General features: G+C 44.0%; 1 protein-coding gene across 1 annotated transcript in view; it reads left to right on the plus strand.

The window, feature by feature from the left end:
* The window catches only part of LOC308308827 (protein kinase C-binding protein NELL2-like), a gene marked incomplete at both ends in the record, with an annotated part of 141,601 nt that overhangs the window by 9,305 nt on the left and 110,209 nt on the right, over window positions 1-22,087 (plus strand). Inside the window, one exon of the mRNA XM_080754279.1 lies at window positions 18,748-18,898. Within this exon, the coding sequence (XP_080610405.1) occupies window positions 18,748-18,898 (151 nt within the window). The remainder of the gene's footprint in view (window positions 1-18,747; window positions 18,899-22,087) is intronic.

Genomic DNA, 22,087 nt, shown 5'->3' on the forward strand with positions numbered 1-22,087 from the left:
ACCCATGAACTGTAGCGCTGTGTTGGTGGATGTTTTCTCCGACGCACGGGCTGTCAGATAAAACATGCCCAAAACAAGAGCTATCACTCCCATAAAGTAACGTCAGAAACACAGAACACCCCAGCAGCATGCAGCAGTGTCACACAAAGCATCTCCTGATATGGAATTATTGTCAAATCTGATAAATCCGATCATTTTCGTTGTGTATAGCAACTGGGTGTCAATGTATAGGGATACTGGACATCTGGGCAGCTTGATGTAAAATGTGCTCTTTTGTCCAAAATATTAAGAAATAGTACATTTTCTACAAGATGGAATTTGTTTAATCTTTTAAGTCAGATAAATAAACACACTACATTTAATAATTGAAACAATTGGCCTATATAGTATTACTGTACACTACAGTAGGCCTGTTGACTTTTTGGGATGGACGGGTCGAGTTTTCAGCGTTTTCGGCGGTCCGAACAAAAAAAATGGTTACAACGTCTCAAGCGGACTTGAGCCACAGAGGGCACCGCCGTGTTCAGTCTCCGTTCCGAACGTTGCAAAGTCCGCTTTGAGCCGACTCGGCGCCGCCCGAGTTATATCCCGCTAGACACAAGATCGTAAAATAATCATATATTCCCCAAAAGGTCTCCCCCCATCACGTCACATGTTGACAAAGCAGAACGCACGCCTCAGAATGCAGCCAAGACATGCATGTCTCACCGGAGCTCTGCCTGCATCTGAGACCTGCCCATCTGCTCCGCTGTACCTCGGAAGGGAGAAGTGAAAGTCACAGACTAGGATCAACAGTGAAATGAGCATTGTTTTACAAAGCCTTGCTGAAAATATGATTATATAATGCAGCCCTGCACACTCACACACGCACACATTCCTCCTCCATATATACTGTAGCGTACACTAACAAGCTACACTCTGCACAACCTTCAAAGAAGAGGTTGTATTCGTTATGCAACTGTGAGCATTCCGTCATCAGCATAGAGAAGCACCTACTGTTGTTAAACCACTGTACTGTTCCTGAATGAAGGTCAACATAACTATCTCTCTCTCTCTCTCTTTCCATTTCTCTTTCTCTGTCATCCTCAAAAGTGTCTTCCACTCGCACATGTGCATATGCATATCCTCTCCTCTCTTGTGCCCTTGATGCTAACGGGGCCGACTGATCAGGTTACTGCTGCGCGCGCGCGCGCACACACACACACACACACACACACACACACACACACACACGCTCCATAACTATAACTATACATTGCAGTGCTACTTACTGTATATGCATGCCCTCATGCGTGCACACACACTCACACCCACTGAACGTACATGTGAGCTCTTTCCATCCTCTCCCCTTTCTCTCCTTTCCCCCTCTTTTCTTCTCCTTTTCGCTCTTGGTCCGTCCTCCCCCCGTACCGTCTTCCTCCACCCTTCTCCCTCTGCTTTCCCATGCCCCCCCCATCCTTTGTGCTAGTGGTGCCACCAGGGCCTCGGTGGGAAAGCGTCAGTATCACCGTGTTAAGTGTGCCAGGGAGACAGATGGGCGGACAAGGTGGGTAGCGGGCTAGAGGCATTACTCATCATGGAGAAGAGAACCATGGCCATGAACGCCTTACATAACAAAGCACCAGAGACCCCGCTGCTGTTGCTGCTGCTATGACCGCGGCTCTATTTCGGAGGTGGATACGGCGGGCTCTGGTGGGCTCTGTGTTCTGTGTTCCAGTCGTGTAAAGTGCTGTACATTTACTCAAGTACTGTACTTAAGTACAGTTTGAGTATTTCCAATTTGCAGTATATTTACCTCTCCACTTCAACTCGGAGGCAAAGATTGTATTATATTTTGCTCCACTACAATTTTTTGAAAACTTTAGTTACTAGTTACTTTGTAGATCTTGATTGTTATTACAAAACATACCTTAACCACTTCAGCCCTACGTATGTACATTTTGGCCATTTGAAAATAGCAGATCTACAAATAGCAGATCTACAAGCTGACAATGCGTTTTATGTACCGTATTTTCCGGACTATAAGGCGCACTTAAAAGCCTTTAATTTTCTCAAAAAACTACAGTGCGCCTTATAGTCCAGTGCGCCTTATATATGGATCATTCATTGACATTGACATTCCCTTTAGCACAGCTCCATCTGTTGGATGCATAACGCAACGGTAGCGTCTATTATGTGTGCCTTATAGTCAGGTGCGCCTTATATATGAAAACAGTTTGAAAATAGACCATTCATTGACAGTGCGCCTTATAGTCAGGTGCGCCTTATAGTCCAGAAAATACTGTACATATAATCTTAATTGAGTCAAGTTTCTAAGCCATTGCACAAGGAGAGCATACAAATACAGCGCTGTAGTGGAGAAGGAGAAGTATTGTTTTTGATTGATTGATTGAATACTTTATTAACAAGTTTAACACAAAAGGATAACACAAAAAGCCTCAGGGGCGTGTTTCCATTGTGGTCCATTGCACTCCATTGTACTCAATTAATCAGTAACACATACAATGCATACAATATAATGCGATACAGTACATATCGGTAAAAGCTCAGTAGCATTAAAAGGTCTATTTATAGAAAAAGGGCGCAGGAGACAGAGGATGCATTACCAAGGCGTTACTAGGATGTTCTATTAAGGCCAATCATATTTTGCGGTCTTTTAGTTTTTAGTTTGGGCAGGGAGTCGAGATCTTTAATGACTTTTGTGTACAAAAAGTACAGAAAAAAATAGAGAGAGGCAGATTTCCGAGTGTTAATTTGAACTTGGAAGGTACTTGTAATGGTCGATTTTTTGGGTGTAATCTTCCCCAGTGATCCCGTTTTCTTGCGGATGGGTATTCTGATTCCTATGGTGAAGTTCTCGTTCATGTGCATCAGCCTAGTTGCCTTCAAGTCGTAGTTCATTCCTTCCGTGACATTTGAAAAGGTTTGATGAACAACTGCCTGACAAGTGAATAATAGCAACCACGCTGATGGCGGAGGCGGCTGTGCAAGGCTTTAACCTGAGGTTCAATATCTCCATTAACCCACTAATGACTCTATGACATGATGCCAAGAGTAGCCGGGGATCAAACCTTTCAGCCCACCCTATCTCCTGAGTCACTGAAGGAATCCTCGCTCTTATATCAACAGCTCTGTGCACAGCATAGACAAAGAAATGGAAAGAAATTGGGCCTCTTCCTTGCTTCTTTCTCCGGTCTTACTAATGATACTAACTAAGGCTCTGTTCCATTTAGTGTAGCACAGTGGTTCTTAACTCTGAGAATGTATATATCCATACACTCTCAGAGTTACATACCCGTAAGGGGCCATTTGGAACCCCTTCAGGAACCATGAGGTTCCCTGGAACACACTTTGAGACCTACTGGTACCTTAATTGCGACCGTAGGTCGCATCTTACTACAGAAAGCTGCTCGAGGTGTCCGTGCGTCCGTCAGTCAGTCACACCTCACACGTCACACTTTTGGCCTGCTCATATCTCGGCCACCGTTGGCCCGATCCATGCCAAAATTTCCACACAAACTCCTTGCCTGCCAAACTACAACCTCCAAGGACCCCCGGAGTTCCAGGGACCCCCAGGTCCCTGGGGGACCCCCAGGTGTAAAAAAAATACCAAATGTGCAAAAATGACCAAATGACCACCCCAACGGAGCTGCTCACGGGGAATTCCTGGGGACCACCCACTCCTGGTGCTCCAGAACGGATGCAAAAGTGGTGGCGCCCCCAGTGGAGGACCCCCTGCCACTGCAGCTCACATAAAATGCTGTAACTCAGGCTAGGAGCGTCCGGGAGAGCCGGGGCCAGTACCTATTCGTCCGCCAAGGCAACGCGGACAGCCCACCCCTCATTTCTCACATGGCCCTCTTCTAGCGCCACCTACAGGCCGATTTTTAAAACACATTTTTGGCCACTGCTCCTACAGTTTTGGCCCGAAAATCACTACACAGTATGTCTACACTCATGTCATCAACATGGATCAGGAAGTTTATGGAATAAAAAATGTTTGCCCTATTTGTGGAGATAAGTGACCTACGGTCGCTTATCTCCCGATTAGGGAGTCTTACTGGTCAGTATAATGGTAAGACCTGTGAAGGAAGTTAGGAAGTGGCCCAATTTCTGTCCAATATGGCTGCTGTGCATAGAGCCTATTAATCTCTGCTAGAAGATTATTGCATTCGGCTGTGTGTGCTAGGTCAATCAACATCACATTTTCTTGTCTGATTACCTCACAACTCTGCCAATTTGTCCACATTTACAAGTATCCTGACTTGATAATCCATCATAATTGTCACGTAATGTAATGTCACACTTTTGCCCTACTCTTATCTCCGCCACCGTTGCCCCTATCCATGCCAAACTTTGCACGCACACTCCTTGCCTGGTAAACCACAACCTCCACAACCACAATGCCCCTCTTCTAGCGCCACCATGAGGTTGCTTTTTGCAGACAACATTAATGCACACTACTCCTACAGATGTTGCCTAAAAATCACGCTCAGCGTTGGAAGGCAAATCACAACTTCCGCCCCTGATTTCTCACATGGCCCTCATCTAGTGCCACCATCAGGCTGATTTTTGCAAAACACATTTTTGGACACTGCTCCCACAGATTTTCTTCCTAAAATCACACAAAGCGGTACACAGTATCTGATGGGATTTTCGTTTAATTCCCATATTTGTATATTCCTTCTCCAGAAGACGTTTCCACCCACAGAGTAAAACCACAGTTTGTCAGAGTCAATGAATATCCCATATTGATTTGAAGACACAATAAAGGGAGACCACACCGGGGAATATGCGTTTTCTGTTAAGTTGTATTGCTAATATAGTCAGAGTTCAAAGTACTGTACAGCAAGTACAGTAGAGCAAAATCACCCATCGTAGCTCTCTGAGTACAAGGCATAATCATTTCACTTATATAGTTGAATGTGTACAGCATAAAATACATTAGTCACATTATGATTGGACAATTAAGCATAACAGTGGGCATCAGATGTTTTCGTGTTGTTGGTCCCAGTAGCAAGGCCAGATATCATGGCTTGGTAATATCATTTTGTTATCCAGTGTCCTGACCATTATGACCTGATTGGCATCTCTCAGCGTCATTCTCCTGTAGTAACAACAACTCGTCACGGCCGTTAGATATTTGTTCAAAACATCATGGCATTGACTTTTAACACTGAAAATGATATCTATACCATATTAAACATTTTAATCTTATCAGTATCTCTAAAGTCATGTCATCAACATGGATCTGTCCCATTTCCCGTATTCCCTCCTGATTGGCTACGATTGCCATCTAACGTTTGTGTATGCAACGTGACGGTTGCTTATCTCCCGATTAGGGAGTCTTACTGGTGTATTTAAGTGGCACTCTCTTCTTAGTGGGAATAGTTTTGTATTCATTTTTGTTTTACAATTTGTCAGAGAGGGAGAGATATATTCATGCATGTATTCCATATGATAGTTATACTGTACAACACACATAACAGTAACACATAACATGTCAAGGTTTGTGTTGGAATAATTTCAAAAGGAATATTGTCCTGGTCTTTGCAATATCTTTTACAAATTGCCTTTAGATGTGAGGCCTACATTATTTGAAAAAGCTTTGAAAAGTATTTGAAAAGCTCTTCTAATGTGAGAGGGTGTCAGCCTTTAGTCTTTTAGAAGTCTTTTCAAAATCTTGTCCAAGTCTTGTAGTGTATGGGAGGCATTAAACACCTTACCTGTGCCTTAGATTCAGTTGACTTGCACATGCTGTGTATGGCTTGAAATTTCCATTGCTTTTCTTTTTCTTTTGTCCCTTCACAGAGAGGGCCGTCATCTCTGCCTAGTACTTCAACACATGCTGTGTTAATGGTGTAATTTAACTGTGCGACAGTTGAGTGTAACCTGTACAAATGAATGACTCACACGCTGATTTAAATAGACGTTGGCTGAAATGAGGGCCGGTTTGCCTTGGCACAGAGGGACACGTACTGCCTGGCTCCGTTTTTTGAAGCGGTGAAAACCGCTTCCAATGAGTGGCTTTGTGTGTCCCACGCCCATATATGGTCATTTCAGTCCAGAATGTGCAGGCTTTTTCGAAAACAAAATGTCTGTCACCTCATGTCCATATATGGTCATTTCAGTCCAGAATGAACAGGTTTTATCTGTCCCGTACGTCCAGAATATCAGTCCAGAATGAATAGGCTTTTTCAAAAAGCAAAATGTGTGTCCCATGTCCATATATGGCCATTTCAGTTCAGAATGAACAGGTTTTATCTGTCCTGTACGTCCAGAATATGTGTGTAGTGTCCCTCCCGGTCTGATGATTGGATACTTTGAGGATTGGTCAAGCTTCACATGATAATTCGGCCCTCCAGATAAAATCATTCATTCATTCATAGAAATGAAATAAAGAATGTAGAATTCAGAATATATAAAGAATGTATAGATTACATAGTTCATAACTCTAGAACACATAGAATAAAAGTTCACCGCTTCACTTCGAACCAAGGTTTGATTTTTATTATTAGTGTGGTTGCTACAGGCAACACACTATTGTTCTCGGTCAGAGAATCTTTTGCCAGCAAAGTGAACCTGCTTTTTGTAAAATGTTCACGTAAAAGTGAAGCTTTTGGCCATGCTTCACAAACTGTTGTCACTGTTGTCATGCTTCACATGACATCACAATATATAATATAAATGGTAAGACAGAATTCAGTTCCTTGCGGATTCCTCGTGGCTCGCGTCAGTGCAACCATACTTCTAGTTCCCTTCTAGTTATTTTTGCTTATAAATGTAGGTATACATCTGTTTTGGAACTCATTGTGTCAAAACTCACACGCAAATTCAAAACATAACTAACCTTTCCTCTTTAATGAATCTTACATACATGCAACATTTGAATTATTCTTACAGAGCAGCAACAACACACTGATGTACTTTATGCAAAACCCGTATTTGGTATTTTGCATATTACATTTTCTCCTACAGGATATTGCGAACGTTCAGCCCATACAGTACACTCAGTGTGTGCCACTTGGCCTTTGTTGTTGTCCATTGTTTGAGGGCACTAGGCCAAATGCCAGGGCAGGAAGGTCATACAATAAAACAAGATTTTGGTCCATTGGCGACCTGGCCAACTCGGAACAATGTAAATAGGGAATGAATGCCCCGCCCTTTAATGCAAACCCCATTATACCTGTTGTCATAGGACCCGTTTTGACCATCTGTTTGCCTGTGTCCATTTATGCCCATATATGGAGATATCTGTTATCTGTCTGTCTGTCAGCGTCCATTTTATGTCCATATATGGAGATCACTGCAGATATAGTTCTGGGTCCATTTTATACCCATATATGCCCATATATGGAGATATCTGTCTATTTGCGTCCATTTCACGCCCATATATGGAGATCTCTGAATCTGTCTGTCTGTGTCCCTTTATGCCCGTATATGGAGATCTTTGTGATTCTGCGTAAATTTTATGCCCATATATGCCATTTGCGTCCATTTTATGCCCATTTATGGAGATCTCTGTATCCGTCTGTCTGTGTGTCTGTCTGTGTCCCTTTATGCCCGTATATGGAGATCTTTGTGATTCTGCGTAAATTTTATGCCCATATATGCCATTTGCGTCCATATAGTTCTGGGTCCATTTTATGCCCATATATGCCCATATATGGAGATATCTGTCTATTTGCGTCCATTTCACGCCCATATATGGAGATCTCTGAATCTGTCTGTCTGTGTCCCTTTATCCATTTTATGCCCATATATGGGGGCATTCATTTTATGCCCATATATGGAGAACGCGCGTGCCCGTGGGACGAACGGTTCTCATATGGGGGCATTCATTTTATGCCCATATATGGAGAACGCGCGTGCCCGTGGGACGAACGGTTCTCGAGATACGCGGATTACCTACATACATACACACTCACAGAGATTTTTTGTTGACTCATGTGGCGTACGTGATGTCAGAGCCTTTTATGAAGTGATGTCACAATGAGTCAGAGCTTTCGCCGATTTCCTCAGAAACAGCCTGATGTCAACAATCAACCCCGCATAAGGAGATTCCGAACGTTTCGCGCCGGTTCGGGAAAACCGCGCGTCGGGTCGGGTCGAGACCCGGCACTGCACTCCGTGCTGCGGCGGGGAACGCGCGTGCCGAATCTGAAGCCGGTGGGACGAACGGTTCTCGAGATACGCGGATTACAGACACACACACACGCAGAGACTTCTCGCATTTATAGATAGATGAATTGAATAAGGTTTAGATTTACAATTGTATTATGTAGACTATCTGCTGTGAAATAAATACATAAATAATGGTATTTACAATCTGATCCATGCTCAGCCCTGCACTAATGAAAGATATTGGCTTGGTTTAAAAATGTGTACTCAGCAAAAGACACTGGACACTGGTCTACATGACAAGAAAGAGACACTGGTGTCTACATGTTGGCAAGACAGAGACAGAGGAGAAAGTGGTACAGTCAGTTGGGGCATTAAGGCCACTGTGGCCTCAGGTCATGCGGGTGCCCCTCAAACCTCAGGTTTGAGGGGCACAAGGCCAAACTGAGGGGCAACAACGGCCTCATGGCCTTCATGGCCTCCCTGAAATTCCTGCCCTGATTGTCACATTACAGGTTTATAGATCTCAAACAGTGGGTGAAATTTGTTTTGTGTAAGCTCCATCGTTTGTTGTTATTTCCATAACAAAAAAGGGTGGGGGCAAGGAGGCTCAATCAATAAGAAACAAAGAATCTACATATTACATATACCTGAGGTAAGACGTAAAGGTGCGGTAAGTGAGACAAGGCATGTGAGCAAAGCAGCAGATCTATACTGTATATGATATGGCAAGTTTATTGTACAACACAGGTATTTAGGTTGATAAACCAGACCAGCGGGAACGAATGCCCAATTTATAACTGAACTGAATATAGCCGATGTACTGCTCAAAAAGCTTGTAGATCGTCTATTTTTGGTGCCGCGACACCAGCACGGAGCTAAGCATAAATCACCTGTAACATTATCCCACATGATGCTCTGGTCTGTTCCTGTACACCAGCATCACGCGCTGCGCCCAGAAACGTGATTATGTGTGCTGTGTATATGTGGGGACCCAGGGTGTCGCGGTGATGGAGAGCTCCTTGCAGACTAATGGCGCCACACAAAGTGCTATTTGCCCCACGCTGCACAGGGACATTCACAACAGCCCTTTGTCCTGTAACATTTTGGCTCCCGACGCCTGTTAGACATACTTGCACATAGCGAAGGTCTTTGACTCTGTAGCAATTTCATAATCACAATAACACACAGTGTAACAGTGTCAGAGATGTAACTAAACAGAACGACGCATTGTAGATACGTACATACTGTACACACACCGTGCAATTTATCACGCTCTCTTTTGCTTCAAACGTTTGGCGTAATTCCAGCCTCGCTGGTTATTCCGAAAAGCGGCTGGCGGCCTTCGTGTCTTTTCGCTTCCTGCTGTCCTGACCTTCTGGCAGTGGGTGATCCAGGGTTTATTTATAGCGTGCCGCATGCAGAGAGAAGCTAACACAGAGCGTCTGAGACTGAGAGGCCTGCATGTCTCTGGGTCAATACCCAGATACCTGGCATTGGCCAGCAGTGGTGTAAAGTAACTAAGTACATTTATTTAAGTACTGTACTACTTAAGTACACTTTTGAGGCATTTGCACTTTGCACTTACAGAAGTATTTCCGATTTTCTATACTTTTACTTCTGCTCCGCTACATCTTGGATCCAAACGTTGTAGTACTCCACTATGTTTATTTGAAAACTTTAGTTACTCCTTACTTTGTAGATATAGATTATTGCGACCAGGGGAAGCACTCATGGGTTTGCTGCTCTGACATCACTGTGATGTCACACTAACAGAATCCCTTTTATGCCCATATATGGAGTTCCCTGATGTCTTGTTAATGTGACATCACAAGAGGCCACATCGGCCACATACCACACAAACATAATCCATATATGGCCAAGACAGATGGCCAAGACAGCTTTATCTGTGTGGCTGGGGTCTCCATATATGGGTAACTGGTCCGATATACATCACTGGCCAGATGGCCAAGAATTGATGCGACCGCCGCATGTCGCCCTGAGGCGTCTTACTAGTAATATTATAAAACCTACATTAACCACTTTAGCCCTATTTTCTACGCTATTTGAAAATAGCAGATCTACAAGCTCACAACGATGCATTTTCAAACACGTTTGTACTTTTACTTTTGATACTTTAAGTATATTTTGACGCCAATACTTTTGTGCTTTTACTCAAGTACATTATGAATTCCAGACTTTTACTTGTAGCAGAGTATTTCTACATTGCAGTATTGATACTTTAACTGCTGTGAGTACTCTTTCCACCACTGCTGGCCAGACTCTATAGGTCAATACTGAGAGAGCCCTGGCACCGGCCAGTCTCTGGGTCAATACTGTGCAGACAGCACAGCATCTACTTAGGGCTGGGGTGTGTGTGTGTGCGTGTGTCTGTGTGTGTGTGTGTGTGTGTGCGTGTGTGCGTGCGTGTGTGCGTGCGTGCGTGCGTGCGTGCGTGCGTGCGTGCGTGCGTGCGAGCACAGACATGCAGGTAAAAAAAAGAAAACTGGCAAGATACCGTGTCACCACTCTGTGGGATGAATCAGGAAGCAACCTGGCTAGTTTTGAAATCAGGCCAGTCCCTCTGCGTGTGTGTGAAACCCGCCTACCAGTGACGAATGGCAGGATTTTATATACGCTATTATAGGAGCCATCGTTCTCACTCTAATAAAAATCATAATCGACGTTTTTGAAATCTTGTTTAAAAAAAATGAAAGAAACTAAGGAAACTAAGGATGATGTCACTGGTAGGCCGGTTTCTGAATGCTTTTACCATATCGTCACTGTCGGGCAGAAACCTTGTATCTCCAAGTTTCAAATTCGAACATTTTTGCAAAAATGTACTGCTTCATCACACAAGGCCGTTGCACAAAAGTTGTGAAAATAGCTGATCTACAAGCACTATACGCCTCGCACCTAGATCGGCTGTTTTCACTATAGTTTAAATCATTTTAAAAATGATAAATACAAGACAAACGGTTTTGGACATACAGGGTTTCCACCCGACAATGACGATATTCTCATAAGCATTAGTGAGGACCAATTATATGAAGATAGGTCGAAAATGGGTGAAGTCATCCTTTAAGGGTTTGTATTTTGTTCGACACTAGCCCAGTGGGAGCCATGGATGGAACTGGGAACATTCTAATTCCCAAGCGGCCACTCCACCTGAGCCACCGTCACCACACACCTCTATTGATTCTGCACAAAGATTAATAGGGCAATTCCAAGCAGAAGCCATGTCAGTGTTATACCACCTTCCCAAACATGCATTTCAAAACACAAGTACATTCTAATCGTACCAAAGAGCACATGCAGATGATATAATAAAAGATGAAGTAGATGTTTCACTTTTCCCATTACAAATTTAAGCTGCGGTCTGTCGATCGGAAATTGCACATGGGTATTAATCGTTGTCATACGCATGTAGCCCAGTGCTTATTTCATGCCCTTAGCCTTATTCTAAAACACAGAGTTCATGTCATACTAACGCAGTTGACCAAGTTAAAAATGTATGCCTATAATAAATAGTTGTCTGTAATAAATAGAACTGCTGAATAAATAGGTTTTGTAAAAAGACTTGTTAAAAAGGCATACAGTATATTTCATGGCTGTTAAAGGGTTAATTTCATGGGAGACTGTGGAAGAGAAAACCTTAACGAGTCACAGTGACCTAGTCCTGATCAAAGAGTTTACTGATCAAATGGTAAACTAGTTAGTTACCTAGGCAACTGAGTCCTTCTGAATATTGGTGACTTGTGCTGATTGGGGACTTCTCAATTGGTAGAGAGGTTATATAAAGGGGGAGGGATGATTGCTTAGGAGAATCACCTGTTCTGATCTGACAAAGGCTGAGTTACCAGAAGAAATGTTTGCAAAGTAGCTACTCTTTTTCTTTGTTGTTTTCACTTGAGTGTGTGAAGTCTCAGTAAGTTTGTATAAGTGTGTGTTTGAGCTGAGGGGAAAAGTCAGTGATTTAATCTACGAGAGGACATCGAGACTGACTTTGCAGATTGTTTGGGAGTATATTGCCTAGAGAAGGATTATACCTGCCCGCTGTCTGTTCACCTCCCACACCTTGTCATCCCTTCACCAACTGTTCCCCAGAGCGAACAGGAACTGTGAGTAGGGCTTTCTGGAACTTTTCACCGAAGAGAGGATTATAGTTTACAGTATCCCCATTCACCACCAACTGTTCCCCAGAGCGAACAGAGACTTTGTGTAGCGGTTTCTCATCTGCTCATCTGGAGGATCCCATCGATCAGGCCTGCACCTTTTTTGTTGTGTGTGATTGTGTTCGTGCGAGTGTGGGCCCACTGAATATATTGTTTGAAGGTATTCTGTGAACATTTTGTTTTGCTGGGAATTATTGATAGCCTAATTAGAATTTAAATAAGATCAAAGGGATTTTTGTGAAGAGGTTTTGAGAAGGTTTTGGGGATCTGAGTTTGGTTATTGGCTAAACCCAAGTCAATTAGGTTTTCATGTTATCTCTTATTTTTGGATTTCATAAAGGGCATTGAGCCTAGAGGTTCATTTAAAAAGGGTTACCTGTTCAATTTCATGGGTATTGTCTATTTCATGTTTTTATCATTTTTGACATTTAACGCTTCCAGTGCCAGCCCCTAGAGGGCACCAAAGAATGCCAGACTTTCTCCCATAGGGGACTGCATTAGCATCCGGGGGCTCACGTTGCAGTGACGCGCGTGCTCACGTTCGTGCACGTCATGGAAAGGTCCCGGATGATAATGCTAACAGAATAGCTATTCCCATTTTGTCATTTTAAAGATCATTTTTCGGCGATTTCGCCGTAAATAAACCTCGCGCCACATCCCTAAAAACACAATCCAGAGATATGGGCCTCCAAAGATGTGGTTTTTCATTGGATTCGGCGGCGATTCGCGGCTACGTTCGCGGCTCACGGCCGGCATGGCTTCCCCAGGATTTGGACCACTGGATTTTAAATTTAGGCTCAGGCTTCAGAAGGCCTCGGATCATTTTATTCATTTCATTAAAAATCCCGAACATGTTCGGGATAGGCACACTGGACTACGTTCCGGAAGCGGCGCTGAACATTCGGTGAACATTGGGGGTCTCAAAAATGTATTTTAAACCATTTTTAATGGAATATATCGTCGGACCATGTAAAATGGCTAGCTGGCTAGCGTAGGACGAGCCAGGACCACCCACGGCTCTACAAGCAGCTCAGGGAAAGTCAATTAATTAAAAAAAAATTGTTTTGGATTGAACATATCCCGAACATGTTCGGGATATGTTCAATCCAAAACAGGCACAGAATGAGTTAAAAAAGGGTAAAACACTTTCAGTAAATTTTGATTACCCTTAAAGTGTGGTCTGTTCATTTATTTAAAATAGGTCTGTGGTCTATTATTTGAGCCTTGTGGTTTATTTTATAAATACAGGGTTAACAGTAGAAGGTCACGAACTCAAACGCCCCGTTACTTCGTTCCCTACAGTATCGGGGTGCTAAACGCAGGGACTGACTTTTCCAAAATATAAATATATATTTATTCACTAGTAAGTGTGGTGTGTGTGTGTGTGTGTGTGTGTGTGTGTGTGTGTGTGTGTGTGTGTGTGTGTGTGTGTGTGTGTGTGTGTGTGTGTGTGTGTGTGTGTGTGTGTGTGTGTGTGTGTGTGTGTGTGTGTGTGTGTGTGATCTTTCAACAGGAGCACGGGGGCAGATAAGAGCCGACGTGGCCGTGGTGAGGCACTTGACACCAGTTAGTCTGTCTGGCATTGGCTTGTGTCACTGGCTGTGAAACCCCTGCAGCTCAGCTCACAAGCTGTGTGTGTGTGTGTGTGTGTGTGTGTGTGCATGTGCGTGTGCGTGAGTGTGTGTGTGTGTGTGTCCAAGCCGCTGGTGGTTAGTGTCCCCTTCAATCAATCCATATGGACATTTGTCAGTTAAGTCAAGACAGATGGCTTGTGAACAAATCTTTCTCCCTCTCTCTCTCTCTCTCTCTCTCTCTCTCTCTCTCTCTCTCTCTCTCTCTCTCTCTCTCTCTCTCTCTCTCTTTCTCTGGGTATTATGATTCATGAGATGTCAGTGCGGGTGTGTGGGCAGTGTGTTTTTCATTTCCGCACAATGATAACACTGTAACATTAACATGTTATGTTCACATTTGCTATAAACTACACACACAGAAGCTAAACTGTGAAATAAAATATTATTTATACATTATATTTTCCCAGTTGAAACATGATTATTTTGGAGGTGGCGGCCTGAAAAGGTGGAGAACCTCTGGTCTAGACCACTGTTTTTCTTAAAGATTTGTTTTTTTGGGTCTTCTTTTTGCCTTTATTGGATAGAACAGTAGACTGACAGGAAATGGGGGGAGAGATGGGGAGTGACATGCAGCAAAGGTCATCCTAATCGAACCGGCAACACCGTCAGGCATCAATGCCTATGTGGCAATGCCTAAGTGGTATGCGCCTGGACCAGTAGGCCAGCGGGCGCCCCTAGACCACTGTTTTTCAATCTGTTCCAGGAACTCTGAGTGAAATGAACAGAGGATTTTATTTTACAGTGTACCGCAGCTTGTGGTTTAAAAAAGGTCTGTGATGGGGGGGGGGGGGGGGGGGGGGGGGGCATATAAAATGTATTGTGTTGTTGCATTGTGTCGTGTGTGCAGTGTGCAGCCTAGTAAAAAATAAATGCCCAAAAGTAAATATTAAAAAAAATAATAATAATGTCTACGCTGTTGACATTTGAAAATGGAGGTTAATCTCATGAGACAACAAAACAGTCAGCTTGTCTGGAAGCTCTGCTTGAACGACGTTTTACACGAGAGTAAAATGCCTGGTGTGAATTTAAAGCTATACTGTGTAAGTTGCTCAACTAGTGGTCAGTAGCGTCCGCGTCTTTCGGCCGTTTTTCGCCGCGGACCGGGCCTCACACCCCCGCGTCACCCCCCGCGTCTGCCTCCACCTCGCCGAGATCTATCTTTAGAGGGGTCCCTGGTTCCTGTGCGTTCAGGCATTCCGGAGAAACGGAGTGTTTCACCCGAGTATAGATAGAGACACACGGGCGCCTACAAATATGGCCGCCCTATTGTGATAGCTAGCGACCCCACTTCAAGATGCGCTGTGATTGGCCGGCAGTGTATAACCCTCGCTGTGATTGGCCGGTAGTGTATGATGACGTAATTTTTGCGCGAAAACCGGACCCCGGTCAGGATCATAGAAAACATATAAAGAGAAGGCTTCAGAAGCTGAAAATAACGGAGTGGGTGTTCTAAAACTTTAGCGATTTAAGAGTTAGGACAATTTTAAGATTTGTTTTATAAAAAAAGTTACATGGTACAACTTTAACGTGTAAATATGGAGACGTAAAAGGGTCTGGGGTGTGTCTGAAAGTTATAAATGCATACTCGGGATTTCGCTGTGTGTGAAGTGTAGAATCTTTAGATGCGAACAGGTCTTTGGTGTTGCATTGTGCCGTATTGAGCAGCGTGCAGCCTAGTAGAGAGGGTTACATCTTGTTGCATCAGGTTTGTTATGGAGCGTGGCGTGTTTTTGATGTCAACTGGCGCTGTAGTGATGAAATCGGACATGACAGCAGTGGTTGGAAAGTAACTAAGTGCATCTACTCAAGTACTGTAACCACTCGTTACAATCAATGGAGGTGCATGCAGAAGAGCATCTCTGAAAGCACAACACGTCAAACCTTGAGGCAGACGGGCCGGCTACTGCAGCAGAACACCACCACCGCCAGAGCTGTCAGCGGAGAACAAGAAACCGAGGCCAGAGTTTGCACGGGCTCACCGAAACTAGACACCAAAATTGGGAGACATTCGGAAACTAGACACCAAAATTGGGAGACATTCGGAAACTAGACACCAAAATTGGGAGACGTTCGGAAACTAGACACCAAAATTGGGAGACATTCGGATGGCAGGGTCATAATTTGACGTCTACGACGTGAAAGAATGGATCCATCCGACCTCCAATCAGCTTTCGTCTCCCATGCGGATGCTCTGTTTGAACTGCAGCAGATCGCCTTGACCATGACTCGGCACATACAGTACATCTTTTATTTGAGGTTTGGCACTATTATAATTGATTTTGCATGACGAATAAAGCATAATGACGTATGCAAGCTTAAATCCCTGTTAAGTCAACCTCGGAGCTGACTTGAAAAAGTACAGACCTCCTGCAAAAATCACTGACAGAAAAATGTTGAATGAATCTCTAATTTAATTGAGTCTTTTCGGATAACGCGATAACATTTGTGCCTATAGAGTACATTTGTCCAGCATGGCTCAATGCATTGGAGACAAGCCTTATAGACAAGTGGCTGTGCCTGTGTGTGTGTGTGTGTGTGTGTGTGTGTGTGTGTGTGTGTGTGTGTGTGTGTGTGTGTGTGTGTGCGTGTGTGCGTGCGTGCGTGCGTGCTCCTGTGGTCAGCTCTCCAGCGGTTTGGGTCCAGACTGATGGAGAAGCTGTTGTGACAGGGCAGGACACAAACACTTAGGCCTGACAGAGGAGGCTCCTTTCCTGGGTCAGCTCATTCCACCCTCACACAGTCCACCTCCATCCCTGCAGGGACCACGTCTGTCTGTCTGTCTGTCTGCCTCTCTGCCTCTCTGTCTGCCTCTCTCTCTCTCTCTCTCTCTCTCTCTCTCTCTCTCTCTCTCTCTCTTATCGTTTTTATTTATCGTCGCTGTCTGGTGGAAACCTTGCATGCCCAAAACCCTTACTTTTCAGGAAATGGGGAAAATAAAAAATCATAAAACCCACAGACAGACATGACCACTAACCTTGCCTCCCTTTTATGGGCTTGTCATTATACAGTAGGTGAAAATGCAACCAACGCCTTACTACCCGCATTTCTCAAGATACAAGGTTTCTGCCTGAGAGCGACGTGATTTGTTCACTACTCTCATTCGCGCACGCACACGCACTCTGACGCCACCGGTGTGGGTTAGATCATTGAAAATAATGGGGCTGTTTGTTTTGATGCGCCGCTTCCGCGTCCGGTGTGTGTTCCCCTTAAGAGTACAAATCTGAGATGTAGTGGAGTAAAAGTAAAAGTATTGGAAATGAGAATATACTCAATTAAAGTACAAATACCTCAAAATTGTACTTAAGTACAGTACTTAAGTTACTTTACACCACTGCTCCACACCGTGGGGTAAAAATGAACCCTTTGATGATGATGGCTTCTGAATAACTGCATCACTTATTGATGCTTCCATTAGAGGGACCTCGTAGGTCTGTGCTGTGGTACAGAGAGAGAGAGAGAGAGAGAGAGAAAGAGAGAGAGAGGGAGAGAGGGAGAGAGAGAGAGAGAGGGAGTGGGAAAGATGGATGGATGGAGGAAGGTAAGAGAGAGAGAGGGAAGAAGGGAATGAGAGGAGAGCGAGGTGAGACGCAGGCACGTGCACACATAGACATCAAAGGGGGCTTTTATCCGCCTCTAAAAAGTGCCCTCTCCATACCATGAATGCAGTTTTTGCCATGGTGAAAGAAATGCCCTCTCTCCATGCCATATCTGAAGCATTCAAGAGAATTGCCTTGTCCAAACTCTCCTGAACTTAATGCAGCATCTCAGGTTGAAAGAGTTGCCCTCTCTGCGTAGAAATTCACGCTGTTCTGCCACATCTCCAATATTGACTTGAATATGCTTAGTTCAGTGTGAAAAGCACCGAAAATAGCCGACCTCCAAGCCCACACCGCGTCGCACTGCGACGCGTTGTGAACTTGGAGGTCTGCTATTTTCGATATTTTCACCAAAATGCCCTTTTAGAAATGTCAGCCTCTGGCTCTCTAACATTCTCTGCACGTCCCTGGCGAGACAGGAGGGCAAACCAAGGAGGCTGAATGATTAGAGGAGCATATGTCACTCACAAACTACTCTCGTTTCATCTTGTCCCTTTGATGTCCTCCGTTCCTTCCCCTCCCCCATGTGAAATGACACGACAAGGTGTAGCCTCCATGTGCATTGGTAAAACCTCACTCTGAGTTCTGCTGTGTTGGAAACCAGCGAATTGGTTCACTCTTCTTATGCAGACAAAATTCCATTCAGTGTATCAGTAATTCAGACAGTATAAGGGCTAATATAAGACGTTGAATTCCCTGCCTGGGTGTTTGATTGTTTTCTTATTATTCTATAAATAAAATGGTTAATGGTGCATTTATATAGCGCCTTTATCCAAGGCGCTTTACAGAGATTGTGCATTACATTCACCCCACCCTTAATTCACACACACATTCACCGATCGATGGCGGAGGAAACCATGCAAGGCACCAACCTGCTCATTGGGTGAAATTAGGGGTTCAGAGTCTTGCTCAAGGACACTTCGACAATAACTCTGGGCAAGGCCACTCTACCCTTGAGCCACTGCTGCCCGATCACAGGGGTTCTCAACCTCAATCCTTTTTTGGTTGCCAATGTGCGATCCAAATGGCACCTTCCCGTGACCCCACATAGTTTGAGAAGCGCTGTTCTATCAATTACTCTTTCGATTGATCCGGCCCACAATCTCTGGGTGAAGGGGGTTTGAGTGGTTGTCCATGATGAATGGGTTAAATCGCCATCCTAAAATATTGATATCCTAATAAGTATATACTAACGTGTGTGCGTGTGTGTATCTCCCTCTCCAGACTCGTGGAGGAACGTGCGTGCTCGGGACGAGGTGGCTGAGCGAATCACGGCCAAGCTGAGGCAAAGGTCAGAGTTCACAGTGCTGGTGACCCTCAAGCAGGAGCGCCTCAACTCGGGGGTCCTGCTCTCCATTCACTATGCAGAGCAGAGGTAAGAGCCGTGTGTGTGTTAAATGAATCCATTAAAACCGGTCATTTTGGACTTTTGCGTTAGTTTTTTCAGAAAACTTAGGTCAGGATTTAGAAGGGTTTTTTAGAATCGGCCTCAGGTCTAAATGGGTTTAATGCATAGATGGGCAACTGGCGGCCCGGGGGCCACATGCAGCCCCCACCTTCACCTAATGCGGCCCGCAGGGTAATCGGAATACTGATATATTATTGATTTCAGCTGTTACAATTCCAAGCGCAAACATGACCCGCTTACTTCAGTCTATATTAGTAGCATAATTACTTTTTTATGTCCAATGTATTTGTATTTAAGTTCATAAAGTTAACGTAAAGTAATGAATATATAAATGCATTTTGAAATTAAATAAGAATGTTACTTTTCAGGATTCCAATACAAAATTTGCTAAAAACAATTTCGGATTCCAATTAAAAAATAACAGATCTACAAGCTCAAAACGCGCCGGAGTGAATGTGAAAATATAGTTGGCCTCTCCATCATCAAAGTTGCCCACCCCTGGTTTAATGGGTGAACATGAAAGAGGTTGGGAACCACTGCTACAGTAGGTGATGCCCCCATTCTTGAAGACCAGAAACACCTCTCTCCTAGATTTGAATATCATCAGGGTGACTGTGACAGGAATGTGTGGTGTGCTATTTTAGCTCTCCAGTTATGTCGGTCAACCCCAGTGCGTACAGTACAGTGTATGCCAGCAGCAAGCTAAACAATAGCAGCGGCGGTCCCAAGAGGAAGCCTCTCTATTTCCTTCCTTCACTCTGTCTGTTCCCTGTGCTGAAAATCTTCTTTTCTTTTTTTTTATATAAGTAAAAGTCCTGGATTCATAACTTTAAAAGTTCCAACGTATTGGCATCAAAATGTACTTAAAGTACTCATTGTTCAGAAAGAACCGTTTCACAAATTCTTACATCATCTGTCGGATTTCTTTGAAAAACAGGAGATCTACAAGCTCTATGATCTACGAGTGAGCTTGCGGGTCGGCTATTTTCAAATAGCCGAATTACAAAACAGAGTTTAATTGCTAAATGGTACATTTATATAGAAACTAGGTATTGGTTCGCTCTTTTCATCCAAACAAAATTCCATGCACTGTGCACAGAGTGTCAGTACTTCAGAGTTCAGACTTATAAGAGCTAATATAAGACTCACAAAGACCCATATAAGACTCACATACGACTCACAATGAGTTGCGATGCAACGCATTGTGAGCTTGTAGATCGGCTATTTTCAAATGCCAGAAATCTACAGTATATATAGGGCTGAAGTGGTTAGAGTGTTGTAATAATGATACAAAATCTACAAAGTAACTAGTAACTAAAGTTTTCAAATAAATGTGGTGAAGTAAAAGTACAATATTTGCATCCGAGATGTAGTAGATGAGTAGTAGTAAAATAATTGGAAATTGGAAATACTCCAGTACGAGTACAAAAAATACCTCAGAATTGTACCCAAGTACAGTATTGAGTAAAAGTTACTTTCCACCACTGCCTATATCACACCGTCTGTTCCACATCAGGGGCGTCAATTGGGTATGGCAGGGGTATGCAGCTGCCATACCCTGGGGCCAGGGGGGAAAATAAAAGTTACTTTTAAATATAAATCCATGAATGTCTCTTTGTCTATCTGCGCTGGTTATTATGTTGTTAAATTACAGTAAAATAACTACAAATGCAAAATGTAACAAAATGGTCACTTTAACTATTCTCCACACTTCTCCCCATTTCGACAACATGGTATATTCCCAGGTTCCGCAGGTCAGCTGCACAGGTGCAATGCATTATTGTTAATTGTGGCACATTTACTAACATGCCAAGATTAGGTGCACTTGAACAACCGTTCCAGGCTGCCATATCCAGACCAAGAAACCATAGAAACCCGTGTAAAAAATGGCCCAAATCTTCAGACATTGTGAAAATAGCCGATCTACATGCTCACAACGCCTCGCAGCTTGTGAGCATGTAGATCTGCTATTTTCACAATATAACCGTGTTATACAAAATGTAATGCCTCTTATCCATGAGGACTCCCATCTTTACCATACCCTAGCTTTTGCTGAACTGACGCCACTGCACACGTTCCTCTTGGTCGACCCACATTCCTCCTCTCTTCCATCACTCTCCTGTCACTGCTTCCCTCCGTCGTTCCGTTCAATCCTCCCCCTGTCAGTCTGGCGTGTGCCGGTGCCGCTCGCTTTCCCAAGGAAACACCGATGCATCCACTTTTTTTCCAACCGTCCATTATAGCGCGGTGTGTCTCTCTTGGCGCGGCGCTAGCTCGCTCTGTCTGTCTGGATATTGATTTCTCTGGGTTGTGACTGACACCCATGCCGACAGTTTTTACAGTAACTCATAATTCCCTTATGTGAGTGTGCATATGCTGTGTGCACAGTATGATTTACTGAAGGACAGGACAGGACCATAAACTGTAAATCAAATTATTAACGGTTGAACAGATTCAAGCTGTACAGTATGTAACTTTATTTTTGTGAATACAAATGTATTTTGCCCAATCTGTATGGTAGAGTATGTTAGGTAAAGGATATCGTCTCGCTCAGCGGTGATTATCGAGTGATAGGAGAGCGACAGGTTGATATGCCACCGACGCGATAGCAGAGGTGGCATACTAGTAAGACACCTGAGGGTGACATGCGACCTCAGGGTGACATGCGACCTCGCCCTAAAGGGCGAGGTCGCGCCAATTCTTGACCATCTGGCCAACCACAGCGTTTCTCTGACGATTCTAGTTGTTGTCATTCTGGGGGGAGTTTGTTCATGTTTTTGTGAGGGTATCAACCCTGGGAGACACAGGGAGAACATGCAAACTCCACACAGAAAGGCCCTATCGCCCACACCCTAGTTGGGGTTGGCGATAGGGCCTTTCTGTGTGGAGTTTGCCTAAACATGGAGATGTGGTACAGAATGACTCATATATGGGCATAAAAAGTATGTCATGTGACATCACTTCCTGTACAGACAGTCAGACAGACAGCCATTGACTCCGGCCTAACAATGGCTACTGTCTATGACGGTAGTCCCATATGACATGATGGACTGGACTATCTCCATATATAGTGTTCTCCACATCTCCATGTTTAGGCCAAACAGGTTTTCTCCATTTCTCCATGTATAGGTCCAAATGCCCAACGTTGAGCTTGAC

This window comes from Nannobrachium achirus, assembly GCF_963921795.1.
Source record: "Nannobrachium achirus genome assembly, chromosome: 23".
Taxonomy (NCBI): domain Eukaryota; kingdom Metazoa; phylum Chordata; class Actinopteri; order Myctophiformes; family Myctophidae; genus Nannobrachium; species Nannobrachium achirus.